The sequence below is a fragment of the Belonocnema kinseyi genome, chromosome 3 (genome assembly GCF_010883055.1).
Source record: "Belonocnema kinseyi isolate 2016_QV_RU_SX_M_011 chromosome 3, B_treatae_v1, whole genome shotgun sequence".
NCBI classification, from domain to species: domain Eukaryota; kingdom Metazoa; phylum Arthropoda; class Insecta; order Hymenoptera; family Cynipidae; genus Belonocnema; species Belonocnema kinseyi.
Window position 1 is genome coordinate 60,031,336 of NC_046659.1, and position 16,508 is coordinate 60,047,843.

At 31.9% G+C, this 16,508-nt stretch overlaps 1 protein-coding gene across 3 annotated transcripts in view; it reads right to left on the bottom strand.

Moving 5' to 3' along the window:
• The window catches only part of LOC117169135 (sodium-independent sulfate anion transporter-like), a 143,202-nt gene that overhangs the window by 58,158 nt on the left and 68,536 nt on the right, over positions 1 to 16,508 (bottom strand). For 2 of the 3 annotated variants that reach the window (XM_033355328.1, XM_033355327.1), the window contains exon 9: positions 9,593 to 9,825. In XM_033355328.1, the coding sequence (XP_033211219.1) occupies positions 9,593 to 9,825 (233 nt within the window). Of the gene's footprint in view, positions 1 to 4,905; positions 5,298 to 9,592; positions 9,826 to 16,508 lie in introns of those variants that run through there. The other variant, XM_033355329.1, reaches the window with a different exon arrangement.

The window sequence follows — 16,508 nt, forward strand, 5'->3', positions numbered from 1 at the left end:
AATGCTAATTTAATGAAAAGTTAACAGAGAAAATTTATTCTTTGGAAAAATTCGTCTAAAAGGTCCCTCTTAATTTTTTATCTTGACGAATTAGAGCTCCAATTGATATCCAGGTCTGATAATATTTTGAGCCAAATCGGAAAATTAAAAACGATTTTCTGTGTTTATATTTGGGAAAAATTTTCACCTACTTTATATCAGGAAAACTTCTTTTTTATATTGGCAACATAACAGTATTGTATTTGATGTAATTGTTCACGTTTTCGAGTTGCTTCGAATGATCTGTTGAGAAACCCTTGATTATCTTTCATGATCTATCAAAAGCCAGCTATAAAATTTAAAACAATGGTTTACTTTGTTTACATAAGTAAAACTTATTTTTTATTTAAAATTTAACACTACTGTAACTTAAAAAATTGTTCGCTGCACGAAGACGTATTGATTGATCTTTGGATTTTATAATATTCTGGAATTAAGATAGAAACATGAACTTGGTGAAATAATTATCAGTTTTCTGCGTTAATGAAAATAAACCTTAGTCTGTGAGAAAGGAATTTTTGATATAATTTTTTTCAAAATTTATTATATTATAAAATTTTAATTCGATAATTAAATCTTTATCTCCTTTTTTTGAAACTGTACTGCTTTTCCAAATCAAAAGCAAATAAGTTAAATAACAATATTCTTAGAAATTACAAAAAAATGTAAACCCAAGAATTTAGAACAACAAATGGACAGGCATAACACTTTTGTAGGAATTTTTATTTACTCTTTCGTTTGTAATTTTAACAATCTTTATTAAGTCTTTATAACTCGCGGACACTGTATCCTCGTGGTATCCCTAGTAAAAATGCCAAATAGAAAACCATTAGAAACCTGATAAGTTTGGTTTCCATTAGGTCCTATTAACAAGTGTCAGTGGGTTTCGTATGCCTGTTCTATATGGTTTTCTATTTGGCATTCAGAAACTTTCGAAATGGATATGATTATGATCCGATGTGTTTTGTATTAGATATACTCGCAATGTATATCTATCGGATCCTAAGTGTGACCTAATCAGGTTTCTATATGGTTTCTAATTGGAATGTATTTTCCAACTAGTAGGTTTTGTTTCTATTAGGTCCTATTAACATTTGAAAGTAGGTTTTGTATCTGGCATTTAGAATCTTTCGAACTGGATATGATTAAGATCCGATTTGTTTCGTATTATGTCCGATTGCTAAAAAAATTATTGCTTAACTTATTGTTATATAATCTTCATTTTTTTATAGTTTTTGAGTACACAATTCGTCAAATTCGGTACTTACGGATATAATCGCACGCTTAAACGATTTGAAAAATCGCACTCGCTGAGGATTCAAACCATACCTACACATACTACCTAAACTTGTATTCCTCCGCGTGCTCTAACCTAACTCATTTCGCTATTAATACACATGGATCTTGGTTACAAAATTTCACTTATGATTAATGAGTAGTTCTAAGGAAAATTGACGATTTTCGAGGGATTTTGATTTAAAAAATTATTTGAAAAGAGTTTAAACTTAGTTTTTACTTATTTAAAAAACGGCTTGATATTCTTTTTTCTTTAAATACTTAAAAAGTTTATAAACTAACTAAAGGTAATAAATAATTAAGAAATGTCAAATGCAAAAATGCTTGAACAACCTTGGCGAGAAAAAGCGATTTTGTGGCATACAAAAACCTCCATAAAACACGCACTTTTTAAAATATCTAATTATTTTATAATACTTTCTTACTCAGTTTTTAATGCAAAATAATAGTTCTTAAAATAATATTTGAAAATATGTAAAATCAAGAATAGAATATCACTTATTTCAGAATGGGCCCAATACTTTTGGCCCTTAAATAATCAAAACGTTTAAAAAAGATTCAAAAGTAATAAATAAATGTATAAAATTCCTTTATTATACTTTTGTATTCATGTCAGCTTAAAATGTGGAATAACTTTTCCAAAACAAAAATTTAAAATATGTAAAACAAATAATTGAATGTCACTTTTTTCACAAAGGGCTCAATAACCTTTTTTATAGATTTAAGCCGTTCGAAAACTATCTAAAACGGATAAAAAATAACATCAGTGCCATTGAAAAACATTTTAACAATCTTAGAAAAAAAAAACATTTTCTGCTTAATAAAAACCTCCATAAAATGCACAGTTTTCGATTGATCTAACTATTTTATGCAACTCTTTAACTTGACTTTTAACTGAAAATAACAATTCCTAATCAATAATTGAAAATATGTATAAGTTATGTATAAGTTAGGAAAGCACATTTGCTCAAAGTTACAACTTATTTCAATTTTCATTTTATTTTGCACAATGCACATTGCAAAAACACTTTGTTATCGAAAATATATTATTATTTATCCAGGAGCTTATCATTTTAATCCAATTAATTCATTTCTGATCATTCATTAACAATTCCAATAAAGCATATTAGAGAAGCAGTTTTGTACTTGTGCAACTTTCGATAAAATACAACCTAATAGATAGCTAATAGAACCACCTTGACAGATTAATTGCTAAATCTGCATTTTTAGAACCTGAATTATTTAGTTCCTATTTGCCATTAAAATTCTTAATAAAAATTCTTAGAGAAGCTATTTTGTACTTGCGCAAGTCGCGAGAAGGCAGAACCCAATAGGAGCCTCGTCGAGCCACTTTGAAAGCAATATTTTGAGTTTTAATATCCGACTAATTTAAATCCAAACTCCCATCGAAATTCCAAACAGAACCTCTTAGAGAAACCATTTTGTACGTGTGCCATTCGCGAGAAAGCAGAACCTAATAGGTGCCTCCTGGAGCCACTTTGAAACCATTATTTTTAGTTTAAACTTGATGAATTTAATCTCAAATTGCGATTAGAAATTCTAATAGAACATCTTAGAACAGCAATTTTAAACTTGTGCCGTTTGTAGAACCACTTTGAAAGCATTAGCTTGAGTTTTAATATCCTATTAGTTTAAATCCAAGTTCCAATGCAAATTCCTAACAGAACTTCTTAGAGAAGCAATTTTGTACAGTGCCATTCGCGTGAAAGCGGAACCTAATAGGTGCCTCCTAGAGCCACATTTAAACTATTATTTTGAGCATAAACATTGATTAATTTAATCCCGATTTGTCATTAAAAATTCTTATAGAACCTCTTAGAACAGCCATTTTAAACTTGTGCCATTCGTGAGAATGCAATCCTTAATAGGTACCTCTTAGAGCCACTTTGAAAGCATTATCTTGAGTTTCAACCTAATCACAGTGAAGCCCTTCAATAGCCCTTCCGAGATTGACACCGCCGCAGGTACGTGTACCCCGCGCAGCTGCGCGGGGTGCGCGGAGTATGCGGTTGTCACTCCGGCGAGCACTCAGGGGTGAAATAACGAAAGCGGAGCTGTCTATAATGAGTTAATTCCCACCCACCATCAACTCCAAAATCGGCGCTATAGCAGAGTTTCACTGTAATTTAATTTCGAACAACCATTCAAATTCCTAGTAGCACCCGCTAGAGTAGCAGTTTTGACCTTGTCTCATTTGTGAAAAAACAGAACCTAATAGATTCCCTTTAGGGCCACTTTCAATGTAGATCTTCGAATTTTAGTTCGGAAAAGTTGAATTCACTTTACCAATAAAAACCTCATAGAGCCTCATAGAGAAGCATCTTATACTTCGTAATATTCCCAGTCGTGTTTTAAAAGCACATCAGTGCCTGATAGAGCCTATTAGAAAAAAAAATCAAATAAAAAGGCTCTTAACAACTACTTAAGACCACATAGAAAGCTATCTGCATCCTATATGATTTTAAAAAGTTTCTATTGATAACCAATAGATATATTAAATTCTTTATGTGCTCCTAGAAAATATTTTTGATTCATATATTGATTAGGTTTAGGTCAGTAATGCCTTGTCCTAGCTGCCCCTATATTGTTGGAATTTCTTATTTCACTTACATTGAACTATTTTTATGGATATTTTACAACCGAAATATTTGCACGAAATGTAAGCATATTATTAAATTATTCTGTGGCTGATATATTGATATTTTTATCAGCTAACAGAAACACACCTTTCTTTACCGTAAATATTCCTGAATCTATAAGAATTCAATTTATATTAGTTCCACATAGGCACAATCTTCTTAGAAATGTTTTCCATTTGATTAAATTTGCATTAAATAGAAACAACAAACAGGTTGTTTTTTATTTTACGAATATTATTTTTAATTATTTATTTATTAATGGAACCACGTAAAAAAATATAATAACATTATGATAACATCTTAAACGAAAACTGCTCTCATGTTTCCTGTAACTGAAAATTTCCGAATTTTTTAAAATGTATTCTTTGTTAAATTCAATCTGAACTTGTAAATAAATTTGGCAGAATTTAACACATGCAGTTTTTCCAAGTTACTAAACTTCTTCGCTGAAATTTATCTTCAAAATTGGCCAAACGCTCTTTAGAAGCGTGCTTTATCTTGACGAAAAAAACACTGACATGTTTTATATTCACCTTAAGGAAGCTAAACCACAACTCCCTTAAAGATTGTGAGCGTCGTTATTTTTAATTCATGATACTATTCGTCAGTATTTCCTCCCGTTAAAATACGTACGTGCGTCAACCATACATTAATGAATTTTAAAAGACGCACTATTCATGGAATTGGAAATTTTTCACATTTTTCTTATCAATAAAAAACCAAAAGCTTCCAAAACCTTTACAATGTTCAGTTTCAATAAATAATGCGTTCTTTATATTGCTTCGTTCTTTATATACCTCAAAAGATTCTCCTGAAAAATTTTCTATCCCATTAGATTCAAGAATAAACAATTGAACCAATATTTTTCTATAAATATTTATTAAACAGTCTTCAATAGTATAACCCTAAATGTACACAATTTCGGTGATAATCACTATTACAATACAAGGCATTCACGAGTTTTTTTTAATTTACTTGCAGGTCAAAATATAGTAGTCAAAAAATAAAAATGCGAAAAAATGAGGTTTTAAGTCCATTGTGCGTATACTCGACTAATCTTAACTAAGCTTTGAGGGGAAAGACTAGTTTTTACACAAAAAATGAGCACTTGAAACAAAATACGAGAGGATGAGGACTGTTCGATTTATTTGGTGAAGTATACAATGCGGTGCCTCTCTCTTTCTGAATGATATGATCACATGTTTATATAAATACACAGTAAAAAAACAATCATGCATTTTTATTTAAAAAAAAAGTTTCACACCGCAATATCAAATCTTTCGCTAAGGATGGTATTTTCCCCTGAAAAAAAAGAAAAAAGTGTATATATCTACCTTGCTGACCAATTATTGATATTTTTGTTCTAAATTTTTCTCAAGGGAAAAATTCAATTTACATACATACTAACTGAATATTGTAATTCAATTATTTTTGGTTGATTCATTTTATTTATTTTACCAATTACTTTATTGGTCTCAACGAAGCTTTATTATTTTACAAAAGGTTTACGTTAAATCTATCGAATTATTTATATTTTGTTAAATTAATCAAGTGTTTTTTAATCCATTCATGTAGTAACCATATGCTATAGTTGAACAAACGAAAATTTTGTCGATTATATCAAATATTTTTCCGAGCGTGTTATTATTTTTTGATAAAATTCAGAATTGAATTTCATTCTTGGCTTAACACTTTTTCAAAGACAAAATAAATCGGTAACATGGAAATGTGTTAAAAAAATATGATCCTTTCAATCATTTGTTGTAAGAGACGTATTGTATTTTGTACGAGGACAAAATGCACTTTGAAAAATTAAGCATCTGTGAGTATAATAGGTTTCTTATATATTTTTCTCCATAGAGATGCACAATTTCAAAGAAGATATACGTAATACAAGCAACTTATTTTTCATAGAGAAAGGCAAGAAGGTGTCTTTCCCATTTAAAGAGACAAAAACTTGCTACAGCATTTGAAAAATATATGACGCAGAATTCCCCTTTTAAATTGATATTTTACATTGAACTATGACTTTATACATTTCGATATAATAATATTAGGGTGGGTTGAAGACCCCGATTTTTCGAAATTCAACACGTAATAGTGCGGAAAAGTTGCCATTTGGGAAGATGAATCAAGGTCAAATTTTGTTTAGAAATAGATTTATATCTTTATGTCGCGCATGGTTTTCAAAGCTTCAATTCTTGACCAATTTTTTATGGGTAGAAAAAATATGACGAAATTTGGAACTACAGTTTCTTTAAGTGAAAAGAAATAGAAAATTATATATTGGAAGCAAAAGAATTCGTTTAAGTTAGGATTATTTGCATGGAAGAGAAAACATTGTTTTTGAATTGGTTAAGAGAACTTTGAAATTATGTTGATAGCACGAAAAATCATTTTTTTTTTGTTTCATCAAAATCTGTAAAAAAAATTATTTTTACCTTTTTTTTAGCGATTCTTGCACCTTGCAAGCAACGAACCAAATTATGTTGAATAATGACAATCTCAAAATATCCAATATATTAAATCCAAAAACCGTGTTTTTTGCGCATTTTTAAATAATTCTAACATTAATCATTTTTCCAATTTCTAATTTAATATTATTTTTCACTAATAAAAACTGTACGTACGAAAAATTCGCCATAATTTTGTGTTCCATAGAAAAATGATTAAAAATTTAAACCTTAAAAGTCATGCGCGACCTAAAGCTATTTGCCGATTTCAAAATATTGTTTTTGGACTTCCAGTTGTCTTTCTAAAAGGCATATTTCCGCAATATTATGTTAACCTAAATATTATTCAATATTGTGTAACCCTAAATTATATTATACTCGTAAGTTATAAGAGTCTTTCAGTACCCGAGTTTTTCTTGACCCTAAAATTGTCTCAAGTTTAAAGCAATGTTGCGCACTGCTAGCTACCTAAATTCCTAGATACTGCTTTTCCATTTAAAAATGATCACATTTATTAGGTGCGCAACTAAGTTCCCGCTGTTCGCCACTAGATGGCTCCAGCAGAAAGTGCTGGTCGATTTTGACATTCAAAACGTCATGAACCAAGCTTAGACATATGGCAAAAAACCGTGTTGACACATTAATGATTTTATTTTGGCGTCATATACTTTTGGTTGTGTTAAAATGTCTGATTTTGGGCCAAATAATCGTAATTTGCGGGAAGTGTTGACGCGTGAATATCTTTGGGTTGCTGTAATGAATCCATTTTATCACCCGTCACAATGGGATGAAGAAAACTCTTCCTTTTTTGCCGCTGAAGCAGTTTTTCACAGGTGAAAAAACGACGCTCAAATGGCACAAATCATAAAGAACGCAAGTTCCTTGTTTTTTAATCATTCCCAATGCATGCAATCACTTGGAAATGGTTTTGCGGGTAACTGTTAATGCTGAAGCAAGCTATTCTTGCGTTTGGTACGGATCCTCATTGAGAAATGCCTCCAATTCAGCGTCTTTGAAGGTTTTTGGCATTTCTTCACGCGGACGATCGTCAACATTGAAACCATCGTCTTTGAAGCGACGGAACTATTCATTGCACGCTGTTTCACTTAGAGCAGCATCTCCGCAAACTTTTTTGTGCTCTCGATCCGCTTCATCTGCCATTTTCTTCGAATGAAAGAAGAAAATCAACACTTCCTAAAAATAACGATTTTTGGGTACAAAATCAAACATTTTCACACAACCAAAAGTATATGACGCCAAAATAAAATCACTAATTCGTCAACAAGGTTTTTTTATCATATGTCTAAGCTTTTTTCATGACGTTTTGAATGTCAAAATCGACCAGCACTTACTGCTGGAGCCATCTATTGGCAAACAGTGGGAACTTAGCTGCGCACCTAATAAAAGCGTGAAAAGTGAATGATACTCATACTAAAAAGAGCATATTTGAAATATTTGAAAATTAAAACTCTCCCTCTTTGAGGGATTAAACGTTGTCAGAATTTGAAGTCATAAGATTCAAAAAAACTTCGAATAAATTTGAAACAGATCAAGAATTGTCTTTAGGCAATATAGTATTTGGAATTTTCATTTTCTCTTCCACCATATTTGGCCAAATTCAAACTTTCTCTTCCAGTATACTCCAACATCTGCCTAATTTTGTTGTCAACGCACGGAGAAAAATGGATGTTCAAATTTAACATCTAAATGTTCAGGGTTAACATATTTAATGTTTAATTATAGGGCAACAATCTAGATGCTCAAAGTTAGCATTTGTATAGATCTTAAAAAGTGAAATGTTACTCTCTAACATCCAAAATATTCAACTGAAATATCCGAGATATTACATGTATGGTTATGTCAAATAATGCTTATACATATTTGAGGAGTTTCCTTATATATGGTTACCTAAGGAATTAATTGATAACTTATTTGTGAATTAAAAATTAAATTTTAATGTTTGTACACGAAAGAAAAACAGATAAATGGTATGAAATGTCGACCAAATGATACATTCAGTGAAGTTGAGGTTATGTTCAATACTTTTAATTCAAAATAAAAACGGGTGTAAGTAATCAGAGAACGAATGAGCTGTAATCTAAATTTAAAAGTATATCTATTTTAATTTACTTAAACTCAAATTTTATTTTAAATTTATAAACAATATGTCCGAATTTGATTGTCAATAAACCTGAAACTTAAGATCATTGTTCCCTCCTTTAGACAGAAAAAAATCATTATCCAATTTTATTTAAGGATAACTAATTTTGATTCTTTCAAAATGTTCCAAAATTATAATATTCGATATTTGTAATATGGAAAATATGTAGCCATCAAATATAGTCGTGAAATTTCCATTCGCCATGCACATGCGCTCGGACGGTTTTAACATCTGAATCTGATTTTTTTTGCGTCTAACATCTCAAAAAGATAGTATATGTTTGGCATGAATATCTGCATGTTAGATGCTACAATCTTACTCTTTGAACATCTACATTTAAACATCCATTTTTCTCCGTGAGGGATTTTAAATAATTCGAAAGAATTCTATGTTGGTTTCAACGCAGGTTTAAACCCCCCCCCCCCCCCAAAAAATATGCTGGAATAAAGAATAAAAGGACGCGGGTATTAAGTTCCGAACCTTATTTCGTTAACAAGAGTAAATTATTTCGGTTACTTCCTTGCTTCGGCGGCACTTTTAAGTCCTGGAAAAGGTTTTGAGAATTGACCCAAGGAAGAATATGACAATCACTCTCGCAATAACTTTATTGCCTTGATGCTATTCCTGTTGAAGAAATGAGGTTATGATCCCCTCTCTCCGGAAGGGAAAAATATGCTGGAAGAGAAAATTAAGTTCCAGCAAAAACTAACAGAAGAGAAAATTGAAATGCGGTACATATGCCAGAAGAGAATACAAAAAGTTCAACATTTTGAAGAAAATCCGCTTGAAAGGAAATCGTGCTAGAAAAAATTTAATTATTTTCGTGGCTACGAAAGCCACTTATATGCATAAAAAGTATGGTTGCAACTTTCTTCAAAGCGTTGGGCATAACTTTTCGATTTGCACTCTCTAAGCTTTAAGAGACTAAGTGGATAAAATGATTATGAGAGTTCAACGTGAGACGAAAATTGATAATAATTTACCTGAAAATATCTGACCTAGACTCCCCGACGACCTGAAAAGAGAGGCTGTTTCCGAGTCGTAGGACGTGAGTGTTTTTCTAGGCTCTTCGCACCAGTTCCACAAAATAAGCTTCTGCCGCCTGGCCACCAAGTCCATGTGTAGGAGTGTTAAATTCTTGGCGACGGTGGCGTCGATCCTCGTTACGTTTCTGCCATCCAACACGACCGGAATGGTTTCCTTTCTTCCGTCGCACCTATAAAAGGGTTTGCACAGTGCACAGTGTACACCTATTAGACGTAAATGTCAGCTCCGTAATTTCGCAAAGTGGACTTATGAAAGGGATAAAAAAAAGTTATTTCCAGGCGGGGACATTTCAAAGGATTGCCCATTCACTTCCACGTCTCGTGCTAGTCGGATTTAAGATTTATTATTCACGAGAAAGTCTCAGATTCGATGCAATGTTTTTCATACACGTATAAAATAAATACTTATCAGTGCTAATAAATATATTAAGAATTTCGGACTCGAAGGTTTAGAATTTTTTTCGAAAACAGTAAGAAAATCCTTGTATTTAGAACTTTAGATAATCCAATAGTAAATTGTGCTAGAAGCGCTGAAATTAGGCAGTTCCACACGAGTGTGAATTTGCTGTATACAAGCCAGGGGCGAGTTCGAAGGCGAGCCGTAAGCGAGCCAATGGCAAATACTGAAAACTCCACACGAGTTAAAACAGCCTACCCGACAGCACCTACTGTACAAGATATTTTTGTAACAAATATAAGGAATTTTCGATTTGAGAAAAAAAAATTCTGGATCTTTTTGAAATTTATGGCAAAATCACAAATATACCAAGAGTTTTTGGATATTTTTGAGGTTTTCAAATTTCAGAAATAACGAGACATTTTTTTAATGTTTGGTCAATTCAGAAATAATCGAAAATTTAAAGTATACACAAATTTCCAAAATTTTAACTTTGAGTTGGTCCAATTACTTACTATTCACTACGCACCTCGAGGCCGATTAAAAAAAAATATTGATTACTTTATTTATACACAAAATTGGCAAAAATCGTAAAATTTAAGATATTGTTACTATAATAACAAGCAATTTATTCAAAATGATTGATGTTAGTGTTCACTCCATAAATAAACATTCGTGAAATATAATCTAATAGTTTATTATAAAATAATAAACTGATATTAACAAGGGTTTTGTTATAAGCAATGGTAGATGATTTTTGAGTGGTTTTGAATATTTATTAAGCTATTTTTGTTTTATTCCAATTTAAAGTAACATAATCATTTATTAAGACAAAACGGAATATATTTCTTATTGTTATAAAAAAATTTTATAAATAAACAAGCAGTTTGATCAATTTTTAAGTGTTTGAGATACTTTTTTTTAAGTGCTTTCTTGGACTTGGGAGAGGTTTTGCAATACACTATGCTGCAATAGCATAATAATTTTGTGAGTGTTATAAACAAATTTCATTTAAAAATACGTAGTTTGAGCGATTTTGAAGAGTTTCAGTTACTTTTTGTTAAAACCTACTTTGTTAGTCTCGCTAATAATACTTTTGTAAACTATATTGATATTTCATGCCAAATGTGATTGTTCTAAACAAATTTTATACAGAAATGCGCAGTTACTTACACTAATTTGTTTTTGAGCGAAGTAGACAGCTAACTTCAGACTGGTATCAGCTATTCCGTTGGTATTACATTAATTTATTCTTTAATGAAATAGATATTTAATTTCAGACTGAAACTGCTATCCTTGGTTATCATCTACTTTTGTTTCTGCTTTAAGTAACCGATTTCAGCAACTCGTGTTAACAGACTTTTAATCGATGTGTTTTATGAAATATTCTCCTTTTTTGATCTGTGATTCATTGCATTCTTTCATTTTTGTGTTTTTTGTTTCAATTAGTTGTTAGGTTTTGTTTTAGTTCTCTATTGTATTTTTTCGTTAGTAAGTATTGTTTTGGTTAACTTCTAAAATGGGTGACGTTGTAGTCAACAACAAAATCCTGTTAGATATATTGGTAGGTAGTATAAAGTCAGGCGAGGGGATCGGTGTTGGATCTTTAACGAATATTGTCAAAGAACAAAATTTAAATTTAAGGAATATGAGGTTGAATTAGATGAAGAAAAGCTTCGTTGAGACTTCATTCCCGCTTTTAAGAAAGAAAGATGATCCTCTTTCTACAACGAAGAGGTATGTATAAAAGCGAACATCAAAATTGGTTGCATTCCCCCTTTGTGATAAATCTTGATCACCAAAAATGTGAAAGACATTCGAAGCGTGATTTTGAAGATTTTTCGATTTCTACTAAGAGGAGGAAGATCGCGTCCATTCGGGAAACCTACACTGTTAAAAATTATTAAAATTCTACAACACTCCTACATGACTTTTATAATGCAAGCGTAAGGTAAAATTGTAAACATGGTATTTGAATGACGAAATTGCAATACATCTATTGTAAGCGTTGTAAATCGTGATGTCACCATCCAGAATTCCAATACGTGTATAAGAGCGTTTACAAGACGAAAATTGTGCACAAGGAAATCACGGAATTAATGGAATTCAAGGAATTTACGGAACTCAAAGAATTCACGGAATTCGCGGAATATGGATAATTTATGGAATTCACGGGATTCGCGGAATTCGTGTAACGCCCAGAATTCACAGAATTCATTCAATCCGCGGAATTCACAGAATTAAAGAAATTTGCAAAATTCATGTAAATGAATGCATTTACAAAATTTGCGGAATTCATGGAATTCAAGAAATTAGTGAAATTAATAGAATTTACGGAATTCCTCGAATTTACGGAATTCAGAGTATTTACCGATTTCATGAGATTTATATAATTTATGGAATTCACGGAATTCGTGGAATTTATGCAATGTGATTTCGTTGAATTTCACTACTTCATTGAATGTAATGAATTCCTTGAATTTCGTGTATTCAATTAATTCCACGATCTTCTTGAATTTCACGAATCGGTTAAATTCCGTGAACTGCATGAATTCCGTGAATTCCTGATTTTTTAAAAATTCCATGAATGTTTTGAATTCATTGAATTCGTCGAATGATGTGAATTTCTTAAATTCTGTGAATTCCGTAAATTATTTGAATTCCGTGAATTCCATAAATCCCTTAAATTCTACCAATTCTTTGAAATTCATGAATTCCTTGTATTCCAGGCATTCCGTGAATTTCTTGTATTCCGGGCATTTCGTGAATTTCGTGAATTCTGCTAATTGAATAAAATCCGTGAATTCCAGGCGACCGGGCTTTATATGGATTCTGTGAATTCCGTAAATTCTGAGAATTTCACGAATTCCTTAAATTCCATGAATTACATGAATTCTATAAATACGCGTGTTATATAAGATACATTAGATAAGTTTTGACTCCATCAGAAAACTTATTTTATATTTTTTTGTCAGGAAAAAGTCTTCTGCGAAATGAGTTACATTTTTTTTCCTTTTTTCTTTCCACAGGTATCGAGTTATTGGCTGCTGAACACATATTACAAAATTCTAATACATATCAGGTACTATACCAATGCCAGAATTCGGAAACTACAACATTATGTATTGTAGCGTTACCTTACGGTTCGGAAATAAACTTCTAATACATGTAGTGAAAGTTTCCAACAAAAATGTTTAACAGTGTACTCAGAAAAAGAAATTCCAGTCGCACTTCTCACAAACTTGAAATATTTAGGGAAGACTTCTTTTTAAAAAAATCCATGAACTTCTGTCCGATGATTCTGATGAGCTAAATAAATATTTACGGAAAGGTGGGTAACTGATTCTATTTACTTCTAATGAACGTTTAACTCTAATAGAAGAAGCTAAACTTCCCAAGCATCAATTTGAGTATATTTGTCTGCAAATAAAGACAAAGAATGCGGACATATTGTAACCGTACAAAGAAATCTCCACAGCAAGACAAGAATACTATCCTCCAGAATCAGCCATACACGTTACGAAAAAACGGGTCAAGATTGATTCACAAGTTTTTGTGAATCTACAGCATCACGTTTTCTTAAAATTCCTGAAATTATGTCTTTGACTAATTCTATTATCACACTATTATCGTCTATTATTCTATTGTACCCTTATGGTTAGATGTAGAATCTCCGCTCAAACCATCTGAAACTTTTTCTCTAGATTCTTCGGTACTTGGGTACAATCCTCGGTCAGGTTCTGTCAGGTATGGTCGTCCGTAAATGTTCGAATACACAAAGGAAACAACCGATAAAACTAGCTTAGAAGTCAATTCAATAAAAAAAGAAATTGCTGCAATGTTACCAGCAACCATTAAAATCAATAATTTCAAATTTTCTGTACATCATAAAATGGTTTTCACCATGCTTAATAGAAAAGTGTTCTAGACAGTTTCTAAAATACCATCAGCTGCATCCTGCTTTATATGTATGTAAAGAAACTCCTTTAGAAATGAACGATTTAATACGCTTTATGGTGTATTCTCCATATAGCGTATCGTGAAGATTTCAAAAAAACCTAGACGACTTTATAGGATTAAGAAAAAAAACTAATGGCTGAAAGAAAGAAGGCTATTCAAGAAAAGTTTAGAGAAAAATGGGGTTAATTGTTGATCGCCCAAAGCAAGGCAGTATCACATCCAATGATGGAAACACTTCGCGCAGATTCTTTCAATATCCAGAGCTAACAGCAAAAATCACAGGCATCAATCTTCAGCTTCTAAAGAATTTTAGTATCATACTACAGGTTTGAAATTGTGGAAAGGACGGTCATCCGGGTAAGTTTGACTTGTATTGTTTAAAGACTGATAAACTGTATGTTAAACATTACAAATGGTTTTACATGCCTTCGTCAGAGCATAAGATCCTGTTGCATGGTGGAGACATTATTCGAGCAGCCCTTTTTCTTGTTGTTCAGCTGACTGAAGAAGCGCAAGAAGTACGAAATAAAGACGTTCGAAGCATCAGAGAATATCATACCAGAAAATTCAATCGAGTTGTTACTGGCAAAGACATGACTCACAAATTATGTATCTCATCTGATAGAGCCATAGCTAGTAAAAGAAATCTCGCAACAAAATCAGCATCGAAACTAGACCCAGAAGCTAAGAAAACTAAGATCCTTTTGATATTTATCCTATCATAACACCAAACTGTGTTAATGTAATATTGGAGAGCCAAACAAAGCACTTTAAAAAAAAGTAACTCAAACACTCAAAAATTGCTCAATCTGCGCATTTATTTATAAAATTTGTTTATAACAACCACATTCGTCAAAAAATGACAATATAATTAAGAAAAGTATCACTAGCAAGAATAAAAAATTACGTTAAAAAAAGGAACTGAAATTCTTAAAAATTGCTCAAATTGTGCATTTGTTGATCAAATTTGTTTATAACAATCACAAAATTGTCATGTAATTAGAACATAGTTTATGGCAACATCACTCCCAAGTCAAACGAAGCACCTTTGAAAAAAAGTACCGTAAATACTCAAAAGTTGCTCTAACGGCGCATTTGTTTATAACAATTGAAATATAATCCGTTTTGTCTTTATATGTTTTTATGTTACTTTAAATTGAATTAAAAACGAAAATCGCTTGATTAATATACAAAAACACTCAAAAATCACCTACCATTGTTTATAATAATACAATTGTTAATTACAATTTCTTAATTCATAATAAGCTATGTCATGTTTCACGCATGTTTATTTATTGATTAAACACACTAATTTTCGCACACACAATAAATTAATTGGTTCAAAATTGTAGCCAGAATCGTATTTCGTACATTTTTTCGTCATTATATGTGACGTGCGTCGAAGAAAGGGGGCTTACTCTAAAAAAATCGAAATCAAGGTTTTTGCACATTTCGCTAGTTTTTGAGCTGCTCTTTTTAATTGAACCATCTAAAAAAATATCCGAGCGTTATTATTGCTAATAATTGAGTTGTTAGGTACCCGAGTAATGGGGCTTTCGTTCGAGTCAGGTCAGCGAAATTCGTGAAATCGCTGCGCACGCATGTCACGTATTTCGCCTCCAATTTTTTATGTGAAAGTACTCCATAAAAGAATACGATTCAACGAATTTTAGCCCATTCGGTGAAAATGGTCAAATTTGACAGCCCTTGGAATTTTGAAATTTCGAAAAAAGCGCCATATTCAAAAAATTCTAGAACCCTTCAGTCTTGATCAATTTTGATCCATAAGGTCGCATTTTTTTCTTTATTATTCCAACTTTAATTTAAAAATTTGTTCTAATGCGTTTACGCAATTGAAGCGTGTGTACAGAGCATTGAGTACTTGCAATTTTTCGAAAAAATGAGGGCATTTTCCGTATGCCACTGTAACGTTATTAGAGAATGTAGAGGATCTGCCACGACCCGGAAGGTATTTCGACCTCGTTCCGCAGATATGAATTTTTTTCTTTTGGTGCTTTGACTGTGTTTGGCGCAGGCTACCCACCGATCGGCCAGCATAGTAGTGTGGTGGCGCTACGAAATAGACTCATTGTCGCCTGATCTCCAAAACAAATCTCGAAATTCAAAGTAAATGCACACGCAATTATATGTTTGATCTCTTAGGTTTGTAGTTTAAGACTTTTCTTGTCAAAAATAGCGAGAAAATTAATTCAAAAATTTCAGGACATTTTAAAACAATTTGGCTATTGGGAGAATTGGCGATAAGATTATTCTTCAGGACTTTCGTCGAGTGAGAATCAGCGGCTCAGGCTATCTTGGTAAAGCTGAATGCTTTTCAGATTTTCATAATTTTTGCAATAATGTTGTCACTTTAAAAGATGCTACAGTCTGTCCAGTTAAAGCGTGGGTAACTTTTTTGGTAAAATATTTTATTTAAACGTATGTTTCTACATGGAATTACATTTGTCAAGGTGTCGAGCAAAATGCTTTTCTGTT